We start from the raw sequence: 22087 nt of genomic DNA, 5'->3' as shown, positions 1-22087 counted from the left end.
GTATATCTAATGAATACATTTGAAATTGTTCACGCACTGATCTTTTTCCCCTTGGTGAAAACGCTGTTGAGCTCATCTAGTCTGTTTTAAAAGACGCTACTTGTATCCGTGCCGTGAGGTATCTGCATGCCAGTGTTGCGTTAAATCATAGACACGGTTAAATTCTACTAAAAGCATGTCATCTTTGCAGCCATGCATATTTCTCCCTGAAATGTTTCTCCAAGCTAAATCCAGGTCATTCCTCTGTTCTTCTTAACATTACTGAAATCTTGCAGCTGAAATAGAGTCCTATTTGTCTTGCTTGACGTATGCCAGTGCTCTGGCTCTCTAGATTAGGGCTCGTGTTGTTGGATCTAGGGCCCTGCGTTGGCTCTGGTGGATGGGGTTGGTGCGTGGCGTACCGATGTGTTCCCCACAGGAGTCACAGTACTCGGCGTAGAGGGACTCGAAACAGCTGCAGCAGTAGGGCCGGCCCTCCTTCATGATGTACCGCTGGCCGCCCAGCACCGTCTCACACTCGAAACAGCAGAAGTGCTTCATGTGCCAGTGCCTGCCCTCCGCCTCCGTGCACTCGTCCGCAAAGATGATCTACAGACGGAGAGAGGGAAGAGAGAGGGATGAGGACTGTATCATTTATCATGCTGCTTTTCTCTGAGGCAAGGCCCTGCTCATCCTATTACAGAGAATGACAGGACAAAGACTCAAAGGCCTGGCTGCCTGCTACTGTAGCCCTCTCTCTATCCCTCCCCCATACTGACAGACACTGTCCAACTGTATTACACCGTCAACTCTGTCCCATCTTTGGGATCATGTGTATGGAGATCTACTGAAAATCAATGTTTAATTATTCCCATGTTATAGCAGTGTATTTCAAGACACATGATAGGAAAACAGAGGAGGCCTATGTTGAAATCATCTACTGTTTCGCATGGCAGTTAGTGTCGCTAGCCCTTATAGTAGTCAATATACTATTTGTTGTACTTCTGTTATAAATGTGGATGAGTATGGGAAGGCCTAGACATGTTTGAGTCTCAGAGAGGATTACTGGGGTCCGGCACATAACGAAAAACTTTACAATTGACATATATTTAAAAACATTAACATGCAGTGTGTTTGCATCTATCAGTTCCACATACATGTCAGTACAAACACACAACAAGTAGGTCACATGGGGAGAGGTGTTGTGCTGTGACGACTTCAAGTGTTGCTTTATTCGATTTTTTTTAAACCAGGTTTGCTGTTCACTTGCGCTATATGAGATGGAAAGAGAGTTACATGCACTCATGGCCCTGTATAATACTGTACGTAATTTGTTCTGGACCGGGGGACTCTGAAAAGGCCCCTGGTGGGGTAAGTGTGTGTGTCAGTGCTGTGTGTAAGATAACTATGCAATCAATTTGGAATTTCCAACACGTTTCTTATAAAACCAAGAAGTGACACAGTCAGTCTTTCCTCAACTCTAAGCCAAGAGAGAATGACATGCATTGTACTAATATTATACCTCTGATTACAATGAAGACGTGCGGCTCTGTTCTGGGCCAGATGCAGTTTTTCTTGCTGCGCTTGACCATATGACTGGACAATAATCAAAATAAGATAAAACTAGAGCCTACAGGACTTGCTTCTTGGAGTGTGGTGTCAAAAAAGCAAGACCTCTTTCCAAACATTGAATCGATAGGTTTTGACCATGACAGTTTACAATCTAAGGTAACACCAAGTAATTTAGTCTCCTCAACTTGTTCAACAGCCACACCATTCATTACCAGATTCAGCTGAGGTCTACAACTTATGGAATGATTTGTACCAAATACAATGCTCTTAGTTTTAGAGATGTTTAGGACCAGTTTATTACTAGCCACCCATTCCAAAACAGACTGCAACTCTTTGTTAAGGGTTTCAGTGACTTCATTAGCTGTGGTTGCTGATGCGTATATGGTTGTATCAGCAGTATACATGGACACACATGCTTTGTTCACCCACGACTGTGTGGCTGCGGACAACTAACACCATCATTAAGTTTCCTGATGACGACAGTGGCAGGCCTGATCACCGACAACAATGAGACAGCCTATAGGGAGCTCAGAGACCTGGAAGTGTGGTGCCAGGACAACAACCTCTCCCTCAACGTGGGCAAGACAAAAGGCGCTTATTGTGGACGACAGGAAACGGAGGACCGAACACGCCCCCATTCACATCGACGAGCTGTCGTGGAGCGGGTTGAGAGCTTCAAGTTCCTCTGTGTCCACATCAGTAAGGACCTATCATGGTCCAAACACACCAACATAGTCGTGAAGAGGGCACGACAATGCCTCTTCCCCCTCAGGAGGCTGAAAAGATTTGGCATGGGCCCTCAGATCCTCAAAAAGTTACACAGCTGCACCATTAAGAGCATCTTGACGGGCTGCATCACCGTTTGGTATGGCAACTGCTCGGCATCCGGCTGTAAGGTGCTACAGAGGGTAGTGCGTATGGCCCAGTACATCACTGGGGCCGAACTCCCTGCCATCCAGGACCTCTTTACCAGGCGGTGTCAGAGGAAGGCCCTAAAAATTGTCAAAGACTCCAGTCACCCAAGTCATAGACTGTTCTCTCTGCTTCCGCACAACATGAGGTACTGGAGCGCCAAGTCTGGAACCAAAAGGCACTTAAACAGCTTCTACTCCCAGGCAATAAGCCTGCTGAACAGTTCATCAAATGGCCAACAGGACTATTTACATTGACCACCTAATTTATTTATTCATTCATATGAAATTGTTTTGCACTGACTCTATGCACACTCACTAGACTCTACCCACACACTCATACACACTACACTGACACTCCGACACTCATACACACTACACTGACACTCCGACACTCATACACACTACACTGACACTCCGACACTCATACACACTACACTGACACTCACACACACACTACACTGACACTCACACATACTACACTGACACTCCGACACTCACTACACTGACACACACACACTACACTGACACTCACACACACTACACCCATACACACTACACTCATACACACTACACTCATACACACTACACTCATACACACTACACTCATACACACTACACTCATACACTGACACACCGACACTGCAACACTCACACTGATGCCCCGCACACACACACTGCTGCTACTCTATCCTGATTGCCTAGTCACTTTTACCCCTACATACTGTATTACCTCAACTACTTCGTACCCCTGCACATTGACACTGTTCTGGTGCTCCTTGTAAATTCAGCAAAAAAAGGAACGTCCTCTCACTGTCAACTGCGTTTATTTTCAGCAAACTTAACATGTGTAAATATTTGTATGAACATAACAAAATTCAACAACTGAGACATAAACTGAACAAGTTCCACAGTCATGTGACTAACAGAAATGGAATAATCTGTCCCTGAACAAAGGGGGCGTCAAAATCAAAAGTAACAGTCAGTATCTGGTGTGGCCACCAGCTGCATTAAGTACTGCAGTGCATCTCCTCCTCATGGACTGAACCAGAGTTGCCAGTTCTTGCTGTGAGATGTTACCCCACTCTTCCACCAAGGCACCTGCAAGTTCCCGGACATTTCTGGGGGGAATGGCCCTAGCCCTCACCATCCAATCCAACAGGTCCCAGACGTGCTCAATGGGATTGAGATCCTGGCTCTTCGCTGGCCATGGCAGAACACTGACATTCATGTCTTGCAGGAAATCACGCACAGAACGAGCAGTACGGCTGGTGGCATTGTCATGCTGGAGAGTCATGTCAGGATGAGCCTGCAGGAAAGGTACCACATGAGGGAGGAGGATGTCTTCCCTGTAACACACCACCCCAGACCATGACGGATCCTCCACCTCCAAATCGATCCCGCTCCAGAGTACAGGCCCCGGTGTAACGCTCATTCCTTCGACGATGAACGCAAATCCGACCATCACCCCTGGTGAGACAAAATCGCGACTTGTCAGTGAAGAGCACTTTTTGCCAGTCCTGTCTGGTCCAGCGACGGTGGATTTGTGCCAATAGGCGACATTGATGTCAGTGATGGCTGTTGAGGATCTGCCTTACAACAGGCCTACAAGCCCTCAGTCCAGCCTCTCTCAGCCTATTGCGGACAGTCTGAGCACTGATGGAGGGATTGTGCGTTCCTGGTGTAACTCAGGCAGTTGTTGTTGCCATCCTGTACCTGTTCCACAGGTGTGATGTTCGGATCCTGTGCGGGCGTTGTTACACGTGGTCTGCCACTGGGAGGACGATCAGCTGTCCGTCCTGTCTCCCTGTAGCGATGTCTTAGGCGTCTCACAGTATTGACATTGCAATTTATTGCCCTGGACACATCTGCAGTCCTCATGCCTCCTTGCAGCATGCCTAAGGCACGTTCACGCAGATGAGCAGGGACCCTGGGCATCTTTCTTTTGGTGTTTTTCAGAGTCAGTAGAAAGGCCTCTTTAGTGTCCTAGGTTTTCATAACTGTAACCTTAATTGCCTACAGTCTGTAAGCCGTTAGTGTCTTAACGACCGTTCCACAGGTGCATATTCATTCATTGTTTATGGTCATTGAACAAGCATGGGAAACAGTGTTTAAACCCTTTACAATGAAGATCTGTGAAGTTATTTGGATTTTTACAAATTATCTTTGAAAGACAGGGTCCTGAAAAAGGGTCATTTCTTTTTTTTGCTGAGTTTATATAGCATCGCTATTGTTTTGTGTTACTATTGATTTTTTTAATTTAGCAAATATTTGTCTTACTTTTTAACTCTGCACTTTTGGGAATGGGCTCATAAGTAAACATTTCACTGTAAAGTCTACACCTGTTGTATTCAGCGCATGTGACCAATACAATGTGATTTGTGTGTGTGTGTGTGTTTAGCAGGGTCTATTCCTACCTCGTCGCAGGCGGAGCAGCGTGGTTTGAGTCTCTCTGCGTGGTGCCGACCACAGTAGATCTTCCCTTCCTGGTAGAAGTAGATGAGGTCCACCAGCAGCTCATCACACATGCTGCACACGAAGCAGCCAGGGTGCCAACACACGCCGTGGCCCGCCCGCGATGCAAACACTGCAATGTCACCTCCGTTTATCTGCCCTCCACACTGGGAGATAGAGAGAGAGATGGTAGAGGAGAGAGATGGTAGAGGAGAGAGAGAGAGATGGTAGAGGAGAGAGATGGTAGAGGAGAGAGAGAGAGAGAGAGAGATGGTAGAGGAGAGAGAGAGAGAGAGAGAGATGGTAGAGGAGAGAGAGAGAGAGAGAGAGATGGTAGAGGAGAGAGAGAGAGAGAGAGAGAGATGGTAGAGGAGAGAGAGAGAGAGAGAGAGAGAGAGAGAGAGAGAGAGAGATGGTAGAGAGAGAGAGATGGTAGAGAGAGAGATGGTAGAGAGAGAGATGGTAAAGAGAGAGAGATGGCAGAGGAGAGAGAGAGAGAGAGAGATGGTAGAGGAGAGAGAGAGAGAGAGATGGTAGAGGAGAGAGAGAGAGAGATGGTAGAGAGAGAGAGATGGTAGAGAGATGGCAAAGAGAGAGAGATGGCAGAGGAGAGATGGCAGAGGAGAGAGAGAGAGAGAGAGAGAGAGAGAGAGAGAGAGAGAGAGAGAGAGAGAGATGGTAGAGAAGAGAAAAAGGAAGCAGGGAGAGGAAGATTTGAAGAGGAGAAAGGTACAGGGAGTGGGAATGAGGGGGCGAGACGTTGAGAGATGGTAGGGAGGGGAAGAGTGTGAAGGAGACAGAGGGACATTTAGAGGGGTGGGACAGAGACAGAAAAGGAGAGAAGAGAATCAGATGATCTAACTGGCACACAGACCTGTTACGCATAGAGGTCAGCCAGGGGAGGGTATTCAATCAATACACACCCTTAGAACATCCTGTTTCCTCACACACTCACTCCTGTGGTTGTCTGCTTAGCAAGAAACACAGTGAGTAAAACATGGATCCAAACAGGGCATAAGCATAACAGAGCACTGCCTCAGGTCAGTAAGGGAATGACTGGGGGCTGAGTGTGTTTCTGAATGAAAACAATGTGTAGACTAAAGCAACATCAAGATTTGTTTATCTAGACTGCGATGTACCTTCAGGAGATCGAATCTGGAATGTACGTTCCAAGGCACAGTATAACATAAGGTGAAGAGTTAGGATCAAAAACACAGCATCAAGGATCCTATAAGCCATCAGTGTGTCAGTGTGACATCTGTTCTGGCCAAGCTACTGGGAGAGATGAGGGAAAGCACAGACAGGCAGACAGGCAAATCTACCACAGTTGAGAGGCTGGGTCATGACTTGAATGTGAGGCTCCATTTTATCAGCTTCTTTTAAAATGTCAGCTGAGTTCTTCACGGGGTGAATCACAATAAAAGACAAATGTCACTGTCAGATTCTACCATAAAAGAAAGGCGAGTCCTTCGCCTATACCGTATTTTCTTTGATCACTTTTGTAATGTGTTTTTTCGTGTGAGCGATGGCTATACGCGTATTTCTATCATATCCATCCAACTATGGCCACCCCTGTATAACTTCTACCGTGTGTCTGTCCTACCTCTGCCCTTCTCGTGTGAGCGCCTGTGTGTGAACCAATCCCATTCCCACCGGAGTTACTGTACCTGCTCACAGATCGCTCCAGTCATCGTCACGGGAAATGGTCTCACATTGCCGCGGCCCAGATTCTCCCGTTTCCGTTGGTTACTGAAGAGTTTGAGCTCCCTCTTCTCTTCATCGTCCAAAGTGTTACAGTAACGCACCTGGAAAAACACACAGAGATGATTCAACATGTAATAAAGGGCTGCAGAGACAAACACAAATGATCCAGAGTTAGAGACACTAGAGAGTTAAGATGTCACGGTGACAAATGCCCCCTTCCCAATATGTGTGTGCCCGGGGGGCAGACGGGAGGAGGGATAAGGGTGCCCGGGGGGCAGACGGGAGGAGGGATAAGGGTGCCCGGGGGGCAGACGGGAGGAGGGATAAGGGTGCCCGGGGGGCAGACGGGAGGAGGGATAAGGGTGCCCGGGGGGCAGACGGGAGGAGGGATAAGGGTGCCCGGGGGGCAGACGGGAGGAGGGATAAGGGTGCCCGGGGGGCAGACGGGAGGAGGGATAAGGGTCTCACCTCATTGTCGTGGGGGGGCAGCTGATGGAGGAGCTGTTTGATGCGGTGCTTCTCTCCTGGGCTGTTCACATAGGGAACCTTGTCCTCGGGCAGGGAGCTGTAGTAGTGATGAACCTGATGGGAGAGAGACCAGGGCTGGTCAGACCACTACCACTAGTGACATGGTACAGAGATTGGCCCATAAGTGGCAAATTAACATGTATTGGAACCCTGTAGGCTATATGAGTAAGGAAGAAAATGTCAAAAGTTTGGACACACCTACTCATTCAAGTGTTCTTATTTATTTTTATTATTTTATACATTGTAGAATAATAATGAAGGCATCAACTCTATGAAATAACACATATGGAATCATTTATTAACCAAAAGTGGTTACTACCACTTGAAACCCCTTTCACAGGAACATACATATACAGAACATACACACACATTACAGTATTTAACCGTGTGTGTGTCAGACAGAAGCTTAACGCTCATCTCGCTTTTCAAAATGACTGCTACATTCTTTACATTATGCCGGCCAACAATGAATGCCATCTTGGTGAAATGTATTAGTCTTTCAGAGTTACACGGTGGGGAAAGCATAAATTCGCGACCAGTGTTCTTCAATGGCCATCATTTCAGGAGCATCGAGCGCCAGAAGACGGAAAGAGAGTGAGGGACGGAGAGATTAGGGCGCCAGGAGTACAGGAGAGGCAATTAATATGTGCTGACCACAGGGCCACAGGTAGCCAACTTTAATGGCCCATCCATCTAATGAATGGATCTTTGGACTGGAACCTGTCAGCTTTGTCCTTGGGTGCGGTACCAAGGGCCTGCCACCAAAACAATATGGATATCCCTGAATAATGAAGAAGCCTTCTGCATTTATTCACTGCTACAAAACAACAACAAATATATAGATATTGAAAGCCTCTGACGTCCAAACTTAAACCAAAACACTCTGCAACATGTTCTATGACAGCAAATCTGTGATTCTTGGAAATAACGAGGTGCACTGAGAAACGGTCTCACACACACACACACACACACACACACACACACACACACACACACACACACACACACACAACCCCCCCAGAGCCAGTAAGGATGAGCAGATTGGGATAATAATCGTAATTAGGGCCATAGAAACTACACTGAACAAAAATATAGAGGCAACATGCAACAATTTCAAAGATTTTACTGAGTTACAGTTCATATAAGGAAATCAGTCAATTTAAATAAATTCATTAGTCAGTATCTGGTGTGACCATTTCCCTCCTGCAGCATGACACATCTCCTTCACATAGAGTTGATCAGACTATAGACTGACCTGTGGAATGATGTCCCACCCCTATTCAATGGCTGTGCGAAGTTGATGGATATTAGCCGGGAACTGGAACACGCTGTCGTACACGTCGATCCAGAGCATCCCAAACATGCCCAATGGATGACATGTCTGGTGAGTATGCAGGCCATGGAAGAACTGGGACATTTTTAGCTTCCAGGAATTGTGTACAGATCCTTATGACATGGGGCCGTGCATTGTCATGGTGAAACATGAGGTGATGCGGCGGATGAATGGCACAACAATGGGCCTCAGAATCTCATCACAGTATCTCTGCATTCAAATTGCCATCGATAAAATGCAATTGTGTCCGTGTCCATCTGCCCGGTACAGTAGAAACCGGGATTCATCCATGAAGAGCACACTTCTTCAGCGTGCCATTGGCCACTGAAGGTTAGCATTTGCCCACTTAAGTCGGTTACGAAACCAAACTGCAGCCAGGTCAAGACCCTGCTGAGGATGACGAGCACGCAGATGAGCCTCCATAAGACGGTTTCTGACAGTTTGTGCAGATATTCTTCGGTTGTGCAAACCCACAGTTTCATCAGCTGTCCGGGTGGCTGTTCCCAGATGATCCCACAGGTGAAATAGCTGGATGTGGAGGTCCTGGGCTGGCGTGGTTACACGTGGTCTGCAGTTGTGAGGCCGGTTGGAAGTAGTGCCAAATTCTGTAAAACGATGTTATAGGCGGCTTATAGTCGAGAAATTAACATTCCATTCTCTAGCAATAGCTCTGGAGGACATTCCTGCACGCTCCCTAAAAACTTTAGACATCTGTGACATTGTGTTTTGTGACACAACTGCACATTTTAGAGTGGTCTTTTATTGTCCCCAGCACAAGGTGCACCTGTGTAATGATCATGCTGTTTAATCAGCTTCTTGATAAACCATCCACCTGAGAGGTGTGGCATATCTTGGTAAAGGGGAAATGTCTCACTAACAAGGATGTAAACAAATTAGTGCACAGAATCGGAGAGAAATAAGCTTTTTGTGCGTATGGAACCTTTCTGGAATCTTTTACTTCAGCTCATGAAACACTTTACATGTTGCGTTTATATTTTTGTTCAGTGTAAATGGCCTCAGATTGAATCTTCTCTCTAATTATACAGAGAATATACAGCTTTTAAAGGATAAATCTAATAGCAGGGTTTATGTTAGAAACCAACCTCCCCCCACAGCTGTTTTTCATCTCTGTTCACGGGAGAGACTGACAGCGTCTAGGACACAACCAAAGACCAATCCTGACACACTATAACAAGCAACAGTGAGTGTTTATTGGACATATCACACTTTAACAAAACACCATGGCAACAGCCTGCCACACATGGGCAAGAAGGGAGGACTGCCATTCCAAAGTACAATAAATGGTAACAGACTGCCATTTCCTTCAATGTAAGTGTAAAGGTTATCTTTAAATCTACAAAAGCATGAAATAATAAAAGCTTAAGATTGAATTTCCTCTTGGATGACAAAAGCAGATTCTTCCCCATCTCTTGTGACACTGCGTGATCTGCCTCTTCAACAGCAGAGACATCAGTAATGGCTGCTTTAGTAACATATTTGGTCTCAACTTCCCGTATCCTGGCAACTTCCTTACATTTTATTAGCTCTGACATTGAGAGAGAGAGTGCATATTGGCTGGGCCTGCCTGAGACCAGAACAGCCAATAATGGCAGTCCTATAAAAAAAATGAGTAAAAGCAATGTTCAGGAAACTCAGTTCCCTATGAATTAAAAACCAATAAACTCTGATACCTGGTTTCAGAGATAACAAAAACATGATTATTGTAGTTGGAATGCAGCTGAAATTCTGTTTCACATTGCTAATACAATTTTGTTACTGCACGAATCCAGACATTCATTACAGAGCATGGGGAAATCACGTTTAGTTATTCCCACAGTCTTTGTGGACTGCTAAAATACGTAGTTACAGAATGGTGACTTGACACCAGTCGAGACTGAATAGCAGGCTCCTCCTGATGGAGCAGTGGGACTGTGTCCCTGAGGAGAAACATACACCTGGATGGAGCTCAGATCTCCCTCTGTGGCTGGGCAGGGCGTTGAAAAGTCTCCTCCCCCCGCCGTGCAAGGTAAAAAAAACACATTTCTATGACTCGACTGACTTGTACGTCAGGTTTGGAAGAGCTTAACTGTATTCGTGGAAATTCAATGTACATAATTATGCAACCCGCAGTAAATCCTACAAACTATAGCCTATTTCCTCAATGCAAAGTCTCTCCTTTAACGGCAACATTCCCTGTCTCACTGCCCTACTGCTTTGGAAAGCTATCAGTCAGCCTACCCTCTTCAGTCTCCAGTTTAAAAAAGCAGCTGAACACCGGCCTGCCAAAGTGGAGCTTAATTGACTGGAGGTCACGTGACCCTCGGGGATGAAAAATGGCTGTGCTCAGCCTTGCGTGACTGAAATGGGGGATGAGTTAACAGCGTATTGACCACCCCATTGCACAGGCAATAAGGCTTGCTTTCAGTTCATCAAGAAAATGAAACTCATATGTATAAAGGTTTCATTGTCCAATAAATAAAAAAACTCCCACACACGCACACCTTCAGTACACAAGAGCCTTGTGAAGATGGTTTTTCTTGGATGCTCACAGGCCATGTGATGTGTTTCTGCATATCCCAGCCTAACAAAGTCAACAACGGGCTTGTGAAACCACGAGTAAACAGTTTGCAAGCAGAATGAATTAGATATTAATTCAACACCCGGCATCGTATAATCCTTGTAAACCAAATCGGCTTACTTGAACACCAAACACGCAACATAAGATGGTGAATGAAACTTTGATCCAACACAGAGGAGATGGAATAGGGAAATCAAACCCTACACCCCGGGGTGTCGATCTTTCATACCTGTTCAGGTTTGAGCCCTGGGGGCACCCAGGCATACTCCTCCAGCGCGCAGCCTGAGTCGTCGTCTGAGGTGGAGTTCCTCTGGAAGTCATACATCAGCTTAGTGACGGTCTTCTCCATCTCCAGAGGCACGGCTGTCATCACATGCTCCTCAAGCCTGCACTTACAATGGACACAGATCTTCCTACAGGACACAGGGACAGAGAGCAGAGGTCAGCGACGAGTTATAAAAGCTTACAGTAGACACAGATCTTTCTTCAGGGAAGATAAAAGTGATCAACAGTTATCCATAGGCCAAGCATCGAGTGGACACATGTCCACGTGAATGGTGATATTAAACACTGTGGCTAGCCAACCAGGACATATGTCTTGTACGTACGGCAAAATGTGGGTCGAGTTCAGAACTCTTTCGATGTCTATCTTTGTTGAGGGTTTTCTATTGCAAAGCAACGAAGCATGTGATATTTAAACTCCACAATAGTTCAAGGGCCAGGGTTCAAATGTCAAGGCTTCCTGCCGCGCGTCTCACCGAGGAAGAAGGATCTCGTAGACATTCTAGCTCCCACAATTCTCTAGGTAACACGAGTGAGGACATAATGACAAACCGGTTAAGGAAATGATTCGCCGAGCTACTGACAGTGATGGAAAGCAGTACTTTAAATACACATTTCTCCTCCTGTCTTTACAAGGTTACCTTCAAACTGTCTCAGATGCTCAGACAGGATAAAACTCTGTTCTCATTCATCAAGAACCAGACAACGAGTTAACAAGCCCACACAAGGTATCCGTTTTGTTTGCATACAGAAGAACGACTGCAAATGTTTGTAAGAGTGTGGCGCTTTCGTTTTTATGTCCTTTTCAGTCTAAGCATAGTATATGTGACTAGTGCCCCCCCCCCTTAAAAACAGAACAAACTGAAGTTGTGAACTAGGCTACACCCAGACAGACATGGTGAAAGTCCTCTGTTTTAGCCTGCAGGTCATATCCACTAACCTCTGCTGCCCCTCAGGCAGCCAAACCCATAATCCAGACAGACGCCTGGTGGGTAGCACAGGGTCAGAAGAACAGCGGCTTAAGGCCTCTTTGACGGCAAAAAGAAACAGAGGCTCTTACTGGGAACAGTGTAGTTAGCTAGGTACACCACCTGATACAGCCTCACCATCCAAAGAGTGTTTCTGCCTTTATACACGGCAAACTAAACATTTGCATCTGCACTGGGTTGTTATTAACCAGTTATTTAAATGAGCATTGTGAAGTGAAATAGAGAGGTGGCTGATTACTATTGAGAACAAACAAAAAATACACATGGTTTTGTAAAGATGGATTCCCCAATTGCGTTAGTGGAAAACCTTCTGACATGTTAAAAATAGTTAAACTAGTGATGCATGTCTGGGGTCGAGTACATGTCTAATAGGCAGATCTCTGCTTCTTCAATATCCTTTGGCAAGGGCAATCTACCTGAGCTCCTGGAGGCAATTGGCTTCAGAGAGCAGTCTCCATGAATATTAAAGCAACATATACTGAAATGCCAAGATATCTAATCTATGAATACTGATGGAAGTAGTAAGTAGTACATGGAGCCAGGCCTTGCAGACTAAGTCGTCAGCTCTCTGACAAGCAGTCCATCCGTACAGTGGAGGAGAATAGATAATTAAACAGCCCATCCCAGAGGTAGGACACCTAGCCTGGGGCTAAAGCATCCAGAGTCCTCTCATTACAATACAGCAGTCCCCCATCATTACTAATGGATGAGTGATTAACAGGAGACAAACGCACGTACTCGCATACACACACACACACACACACCGAATGTACGTTAGAACACAGGAGAGATGATTCAGGAAGCCACGCCAAAAGAAACATTTTTTTTTTTGTATAAATATGCCACACACACACACACACACACACACACACACACACACACACACACACACACATCTCCCACTCCTCTTGATGCTAGCGGATTCCTTCTGCCTTTTTGGTGGCGAGCAGGCTTAGCGATAGGGGTTTAAATATAGCCTGGAGGAGTACATTGGGCCTGGAGGAGAGTGTTTCACACTGCATTCCTGGTTAGAGTAGTGTCTCTGTTTTAAAATGATACAGACAGAGGCCTTACAAAACACCAAGCCAATGTTTCTCCTTGTCTTTGAGCTGGGCATGTGAGCAGGAGGGCTGGAGTCCCGTGAGACCCATGAGTCTCTCTCTCTCCAGATGGAGGACATCGTCCAGTGATTCACCTCCCAAACATCTGATCTCCCTGCTTCAGAATTGGCAGAGATATGCCCAGGGCCTAAGCCTCTGATTTCCAACACGCTGCACATGACTGGGATTTCCAGCCTGAAACACTATCCCATGTTACACTAGTCATCTACACGACTTCAATTAGGGGGAATTGAGTACTCTGGTAATACAAGTGCATCACCAACGCCTCCACGAAGGGAGGAGAACGAAGTAAATTAAGTAGACGGTTTCCCCTTTAAACATGGCTAGCCTTTCCTCTCCTGGGGCAGGTAAAGCCTTCCATGCCCAGAGCACAGCAGGAACCCTTTACGGACTGGAAGGTATCCGAGAGGACAATAATCCCTGAGACTGATGTAAGCAGACAATCATTCACCACCGCAGTGTTAATCATCACATCGCTCCTCCACATCTCCCCGGCAACAGCCAAGTTAAACAGCTACAGTCTGACACACTGCACAGTCAGTAGACACACCAACCGCACAGGCTCAATCCACTGGTGGAACCGATGCCCAAGAAACTAGACTGACCCACACACAAACAAGTTCTAACTAGACTAGAGATACGTACTGTATTTTATTAAGCATTATTTATTCACCACTCTGGATTTCTTTAACCACCTACGGACTAGTACAAACCCTCTGAGGTACTGGTACAAATCCTCTGAGGTATTGGTACAAATCCTCTGAGGTACTGGTACAAATCCTCAACAGGTTGGATTGAGTGGTGGTGGTACATCTGCCATAGGGTAAGTTGTCATTCAGGTCGTAAACACCTCCTCTAAAGTGTGCAACACATCCACAACGCTCGTCTTCCTGAAAAACAGCCATGGAGTTGAGAGGGCTTGATGTGGTATTCGAAAAGAACCCCATCCCAGACTCATTCTGGAGTAGCTCCCAGAGCAAATGCTGCTTTTCGTGGCATCATTCCGGACAGATTAGACACCATGTTTAACACGGCAGCCCAGAGGAGAGGTTTCGAGGAACAGCTGGAGGTCGGCAGCAGAAAGATTTCTCTGCTGCTTTTGTTTTGCATGGAGAAGAGGAGGACATTCTTTTTTTAACTGCCTTTTGTTCTCTGAGATCAGATGAACATTTCCATTCAGCGCTATTAAGATTACATTCCTGAAAACCCTTGAACATGCAAATGGTACTGTGTCAAAGGAAACAGTAACAAAGTATTTAGTCTTCGTTTGGCCTAATTTGGTCGTTTATTGAAGCATGCACGTTCAGTTTTAAAATCACTGAACTGCACAACATTCTGAAGAGGAATCAAACTCAACAAAGGCATTTGTTATTAGCAGCTAATTACTGGTGACTCGATCCAATATGTTCCATCTAATGGAGATTAGCCCTGCGACCACCTGACGCAATAAATCACAATCCATTCTCTCCAACACACACAGGCACATGCAAGACAACACAGAATATGATAAGCAGCCACACACACACGGGACACTATCGCATAACATAGTTTGTCTCAGAGAAGTAGATTGGGGGGAAAAGGCCAGTCATCTCTCTACACTGCCTCTTTGTGATGTGCAGATTTAGAGTGGGAAGTGCAGGAAGTGAGCAAGGATTAGAGTTATGTAACATCTAACTGAGCATGATGCTTTTCAGCTACAGCAGCTTCATACCAGAAGATCATATTCATTATTCATAAGTGTTTACTTGTTCTGTAACTGCTACATATGCATGGCAAGTCACAGAGAGGGCAGGCTCCCGAGACATCAGTCCTCATATGGAACTGTTGCTATGGTTATCTCATGAGAGACTGTCAAACTGTCATTGGGGAAACCATCTGTAAAATGATCAGCAAGTTTGAAAAGCTGACAAACACAACTAGTCTAAATGTAGCCTAATGGATGGATGGAATTAAAACATGTCATGGTGTTGAAAATGGATGGTCAAAAACGGACCTTTTGCATCCAAGACAGATGGTTGGTTGCCTATGAATTGAGGCAACCGGTAGTATAGATGTTTCAGAGCAATACAGCCTGACATTTCCATTACCCCTGGACTCGTATCCAGCTGCTGGAGTGTCAATTATTCCACAGTAAATCCGTTCATATGCGAATCCAAAATGACCTATCCTGACTCAATCAATCCCGCGTCCGGCCAGTGCCAGACCATTAGAGACAACACAACAAAATCTAATCCCTGAAAGGCACTGATTCGTTTTTTACCACGCACCACGAAGAGAAGAGAAAAGGTATAATAACACATCCATTACAGAGGATAGCCTATGAATGAGAGGTGAAGATAGTGAGATTATTTCTACTATTGCGTGCGAGAACACACTTCTTTTTTTTATTAAAGAATGATACGTTCCTAAGTAGTAGCATCAGCAATGGTAACATTTAGCCTACTTCTAAACCATGAACGCTTAATTGTCAAATACATTTAAACTCATAGTCCACTGATATAGATATTGATTATTTATTTTTAATCGAGCACACCATGAGAGCCATATAGGCTACACAGTAGAACACAGTGGGCAACAAATGTAGCCTATCTTGCGGTGAGAAAATATCAAATCCACTTCCAACAAGACCTTTCAACCGCATTAACAGTTCACCCAGGGTGGCAGTTTTCTGTCATTTCTTCCTCGTAAACTAAACCAGTGGTTCCCAACCGGGGTAACTAGGACCCCTGGGGGTACTTGGCCTATCCACGGGGGGTACGTGAGAAGACTCACGAGAGCATAGGCTTACTGGTAAAATGCACATGAGGGTAGAATCACTGAACAAACCACAATATAAAAACCGAAATGGATAGTGTCCTGAAGGTTGGGACACAACAGGGCGCAAAGATAGCCTTGTCAACTGCGCAATAACAGCTTGATACATAATAATGGAGCAAAGGATAGAATATCGGCTTTGCTTACCTTATTACAAAGTAGGTGAGAGGGAGAGCACGGCTCTGCTTCCGGTGATGGTAGTTTTCAAACACACTTTCATCATTGCAAGCCTTTTCATAGTCTAGGCTAGCCTACTATTCATGCGTCACAGTTTTACGAATCCTGCACTCTCACTCTCTGGTCCGTGCGAAGCCGCAATATGTTCCTAGACTATTGTCCCCCTCGCTCCGCGAGTATTTTAGTCAAGCTGCTCCGCAAACACATCCGACAAGCGCACGGATTCTTGGAAGTAAAGCTATACTTATAGAAAAAAAACAATAAGTGGTTGAACACAAATACCTCTACAGTTAGTCCACCTACGTTGAGATAATGCAATAGCCTAAAATGTGTACGTTCCGAACAAATCCAAAACAATCCTTTCGGAGGCAGCAACAGAAAACTAGAAAGTAAAAAAATGTTCCACAGGGACTTTTAGTGCGTAACCATACAGAGCGCTGAGCAGCGACTTACTCGCCTGAGTGCCTGGCTGAATGAGTGCCTGGCTGTCCTTGCCAGCACCACCACCTCCTCCCTCCCGAATGCCAACGACCAACCGTGATGTCAGGAAGTCACCGTCCTAACGTTGGTATAATTAGCGGTGTGAATGACTGGTGTTTTGGAATCATTTGCATGCAAATTAAACCATTTCCCCGAATCAACTGCCCCCGGGCAATCAGCTAAGAGACAGAGAGGGAGAAAAGGAATAGACTGTGGGGTATTGGAGGTATAAGCCACTAAACAAAATGCATAACAATTACCAATATAATGGAGGAGAAGGGTCATAGCCTATGGTCTACAGAATACTAGTGTGGACTGGAGTAAGGTAATCAAACTGCCTTTATTTCCCAATACACTGTAGTATAAGAGGTAATTTTATATACTGCTTGGTTATCAAATGCTTATAAGCAGTTTATCAACAGATATATATATATATATAAAAACATTGTTACTAGGCCTCTGAAATAGCTCCCTGTCATTGACTACTTTCTGCAGGACCACAGAGGTGAACAATAGCTTCACCTTTCAGCTCATCCACATCAATGAACAGGAAGGAAGTGTGACAGGCAAGAACGTTTTTGAACACTAGGCTATTGGAACATAGTTGGGACAAAACTGTTCATAATTGACTGTACTTCCAATCTACACTGAAAATATCCCAGAAATTTTTCATACTCACAAAAAGTGTATTTCTTTCTAATTTTATGCACAAATTTGTTTTGATCCCTGTTAGTGAGTATTTATGCTTTTGTCAAGATAATCCATCCACCTGACAGGTGTGGCATATCAAGAAGCTGATTAAACATCATGATCATTACACAGGTACACCTTGTGCCAGGAACAATAAAAAGACACTAAAAATGTGCAGTTTTGTCATAGATGTCTCAAGTTTTGAGGGAGCATGTAATTGTATTTGCATTTATTATGGATCCTCATCAGCTACTCGTCCTGGGGTCCAGCAAAAGTAAGGCAGTTTATACAATTTTTAAAACATTACAATAAATTCACAGATTTCACAGCACACTGTGTGCCCTCAGGCCCATACTGCACCACTACCACAGATCTACAGTACTAAATCCATGTGTATGTATGTATAGTGCGTATACTATTGTGTGTGTATGCATGTGTCTGTACCAATGTTTGTGTTGCTTCACAGTCCCTGCTGTCCCATAAGGTGTTTTTTTATTGTTTTTCAAATTTTACTGCTTGTGTCAGTTACTTGATGTGGAATAAAGTTCCATGTAGTACTGTGTGCCTCCCATAGTCTGTTCGGGACTGTGAAGAGACCTCGTGGCATTTCTTGTGGGGTATGCATGGGTGTCCGAGCTGTGTGCCAGTAGTTTAGACAGACAGCTCGGAGCATTCAACATAAATAAAAGTAGTGATGAAGTCAGTCTCTCCTTCACTTTCAGCCAGGAGAGATTGACATGCATATTATTAATATTAGCTCTCTGTGTACATCCAAGGGCCAGCCGTGCTGCCCTGTTCGGAGCCAATTGCAATTTTCCTAAGTCCTTTTTTTGTGGCACCTGACCACACAACTGAACTGTTGTCAAGGTGCGACAAAACTAGGGCCTGTAGGACCTGCCTTGTTGATAGTGTTGTTAAGAAGGCAGAACATCGCTTTATTATAGACAGACTTCTCCCCATCTTAGCTACTACAGCATTAATATGTTCTGACCATGACAGTTTACAATCTAGGGTTACTCCAAGTAGTTTAGTCATCTCAACTTGCTCAATTTCCACATTATTTATTACAAGAATTAGTTGAGGTTTAGGGTTTAGTGAGTGTTTTGTTCCATATACAATGCTTTTAGGTTTAGAAATATTTAGGGCTAACTTATTCCTTGCCACCCACTCAAACTAACTGCAGCTCTTTGAGTGTTGTAGTCATTTCAGTCGCTGTAGTAGCTGACGTGTATAGTGTTGAGTCATCCGCATACATAGACACTCTGGCTTTACTCAAAGTCAGTGGCATGTCGTTAGTAAAAATTTAAAAAAGCAAGGGGCCTAAACAGCTACCCTGGGGTATTCCTGATTATAACTGGATTATATTTGAGAGGCTTCCATTAAAGCACACCCTCTGTGTTCTGTTAGACAAGTAGCTCTTTATCCACTTTATAGCAGGGGGTGTAAAACCATAACACGTTTTTCCAGAAGCAGACTATGATCGATAATGTCAAAAGCTGCACTGAAGTCTAACAAGACAGCCCCCCCAATAATGTTATCATCAATTTATCTCAGCCAATCATCAGTCATCAGCCACGATGACGCAGGAATATCCACCTGAACTGTTGCCAGATAATTAAATGTTAATTTCTCTACCATAAGCCACCTCCAATGTTGTGTTAGAGAATGTGTCAGTACGCACAACCAGCCTCACAACCGCAGACCCCGTGTAACCACGCCAGCCCAGGACCTCCTCATCCGGCTTCTGCACCTTCTGTGCGAAGGGGGGCCAGGGTGCTGAGAAGTATTTCTGTCTGTAATAAAGCCTATTTTGTGGGGGAAAACTCATTCTGATTGGCTGGGCCTTGCGCCCCATTGGGTGGGACTGGCTCCCAAGAGGGTGGGCCTATGCCCTCCCAGGTCCACCCATGGCTCCAGCCTTCCCAGTCATGTGAAATCCATAAATTAGGGCCTAATGAATGTATTTCAATTGACTGATTTCCTTATATGAACTGTAACTCAGCAAATCTTAGACAATTGTTGCGTTTATATTTTTGTTCAGTATGTTTTATTTATTTTTTATTTAACCTTTATATAACTAGGCAAGTCAGTTAAGAACAAATTCTTATTTACAATGATGGCCTAGGAACAGTGCCTTGTTCAGGGGCAGAACGTCAGATCTTTACTTTGTCAGCTCGGGGATTCGATCTAGCAACCTTTCGGTTACTGGCCCAATGCTCTAACCACTTGCCGCCCCAAAGTATATATTCACATCATAGTAAAACAACTTGAAAGCCAATGTAGAAAATTGATATATAGGCCTAAGCATATCAGTGTAATGACTGGGTCCTAGGGTTCTGTTTGAGACCAAAATAAATAGTTCCACTTTTAGAATGAAATCACTGTATCCCGTTACAAACCAAAATATATACTTGACTTAACTATGTGAAGTCAGTCACAATTAGTTGTCGCCTTTGGAGAGGTGATTTGGTATTGAAAGATTTATTTGTGAGGTTTATTTGTGGACTCAAACCAGATTACTTACATCTTGGCTATTTTGAGCCATCGTAATCTTACAAACACTTGCACAGCTCTAAGGCTGTAATGCTATCCAAGCTCCTTTCCAGAATTAGTGTTATGAGTGTTTAACAATGTCCGAATACTGCTGCTAATTTGCTTATTTGTTTTGCATTGAATGGGTCGAGAGAGGGAAAATGATGACCAAACCCAACAAAATAGATTTATTTCTTGTGAAATATGCTTAACGGATTTATGGTTAATTTCAAAGGGGAAACAGTATAATGAGGGGGAGTTAGTAATTAAATCAAGATGTGTTTATTTTTCCTCAAATGCCTCCTCGGCAGTGTTTTAGCAGAGGAAAAAGGAAAGTAAAATAACTGAACAGAACTCGTTGAGACAGTTTGTGAAGCTGCTAAAAACTGCTGGTGGCTCTGGACAACTTTCTCAGTTTGAGGAAGTTGCAGTCGTCTTTCTGTTCTCCTTTACCTTTTGGAGTCAGCCTACAGCTTTCTCTCCCGATGCTGCATGTCTGGCCTGGATTCCCCCTTCACACGTGGCGGAGCGCCTCTCCCTGGCTGCCAGTCTTTAGCCCCACATACAAGTACACAACCCCTTTACAAACACAAGAGTATCAATTACCCCTCACCCTGTATTTAAGGCCTTTCCACAGGCTTTTATGAGGAACTGTAAGTGACAGCGTCCCCACTTCACAGCCGCAGAGCGGGTCAACTGGTCTGGGGCCTGTCGCTGCTTCATATGGGCTTTAGCCTTTCCCCAATAAACTGATCCAGGGCCTAGTTTCTTTACTGCTCTAATAAAAACATACGGGCCAGCTTGGGGAACATGCCATGGGTAAAATTTACTTTAGTGCCTCTGGATGGTCATTTTAGTTAAGGAGAACAGGTTTACTCCATTCCAAAGCATGCATTATCATATCAGTTACTTTGTCCCGATCAGAGGATGAACGATAGTGTAAACAAGCCATTTGAAATATGTTTTATAGTTGCACTTCCTGAGAGGATCTTATCTGGCATTTCTTTCTGAATTGTGTGTATTCTTATTTTTTTACATTTTTATATACACTGAACAAAAACATAAAACGCAACATGCAACAATTTCAAAGATTTTACTGAGTTACAGTTCATAGAAAAGTCAATCAATATAAATAAATTCATTAGGCCCTAATCTGGATTTCATATGCCTGGGAATACAAATATGCATCTGTTGGTCACAGATAATAATAATAACAATAATAATTTTTAAAAAGTAGGGGCGTGGATAAAAAAATAAAATAAAAAAGTCAGTATCTGGTGTGATCACCAGTTGCCTTTCTAAGCGTGACACATCTCCTTTGCATAGAGTTGATCAGGCTGATGATTGTGTCCTGTGAAATGTGGTCCCAATCCTCTTCAATGGCTGTGCGAAGTTGGATATTGCCGGGAACTGGAACACGATGTCGTACTCGTCAATCCAGAGCATCCCAAACATGCTCAGTAGGTGATATGTCTGGTGAGTATGCAGGCCATGAAAGAACTGGGACATTTTCAGCTTCCAGGAATTGTGTCCAGATCCTTGCGACATGGGGCCGTGCAGTATCATGCTGAAACATGCGGTGATGGAGGAGATGAATGGCACGTCAATGGCCTCAGGGTCTTGTCACAGCATCTCTGTGCATTTAAATTGCCATCAATAAAATGCAATTGTGTTCGTTGTCCGTAGCTTACATTTGCCCATAATATAACCCCACCTCCACCACGGGGCACTCTGTTCACAACGTTGACATTAGCAAACTGCTCGCCCACACAACGCCATACAAGCTGTCTGCCATCTGCCCTGTACAGTTGAAACCGGGAGTCATCCATGAAGAGCACCACTTCTCCAGCCTGCCAGTGGTCCTGGAAGGTGAGCATTTGCCCAGTGAAGTCGATTATGACATCGAACTGCGGTCAGGACAAGACCCTACTGAGGATGACGAG

General features: G+C 44.6%; 1 protein-coding gene across 4 annotated transcripts in view; it reads right to left on the bottom strand.

The window, feature by feature from the left end:
- The window catches only part of LOC106583026 (prickle-like protein 2), a 114976-nt gene that overhangs the window by 4926 nt on the left and 87963 nt on the right, over positions 1 to 22087 (bottom strand). For 3 of the 4 annotated variants that reach the window (XM_045705234.2, XM_014166766.3, XM_014166768.3), the window contains 5 exons: positions 11289 to 11472; positions 7089 to 7202; positions 6584 to 6721; positions 4880 to 5083; positions 402 to 588 (listed from right to left, as the gene is read on the bottom strand). In XM_045705234.2, coding sequence (XP_045561190.1) covers positions 402 to 588; positions 4880 to 5083; positions 6584 to 6721; positions 7089 to 7202; positions 11289 to 11429 — 784 coding nt within the window. In that variant the 5' untranslated portion in view covers positions 11430 to 11472. Of the gene's footprint in view, positions 1 to 401; positions 589 to 4879; positions 5084 to 6583; positions 6722 to 7088; positions 7203 to 11288; positions 11473 to 16412; positions 16951 to 22087 lie in introns of those variants that run through there. The other variant, XM_014166767.3, reaches the window with a different exon arrangement.

Source organism: Salmo salar, chromosome 22, assembly GCF_965601325.2.
Source record: "Salmo salar chromosome 22, fSalSal1, whole genome shotgun sequence".
NCBI classification, from domain to species: domain Eukaryota; kingdom Metazoa; phylum Chordata; class Actinopteri; order Salmoniformes; family Salmonidae; genus Salmo; species Salmo salar.
This window is presented reverse-complemented; position numbering and strand designations above follow the sequence as displayed.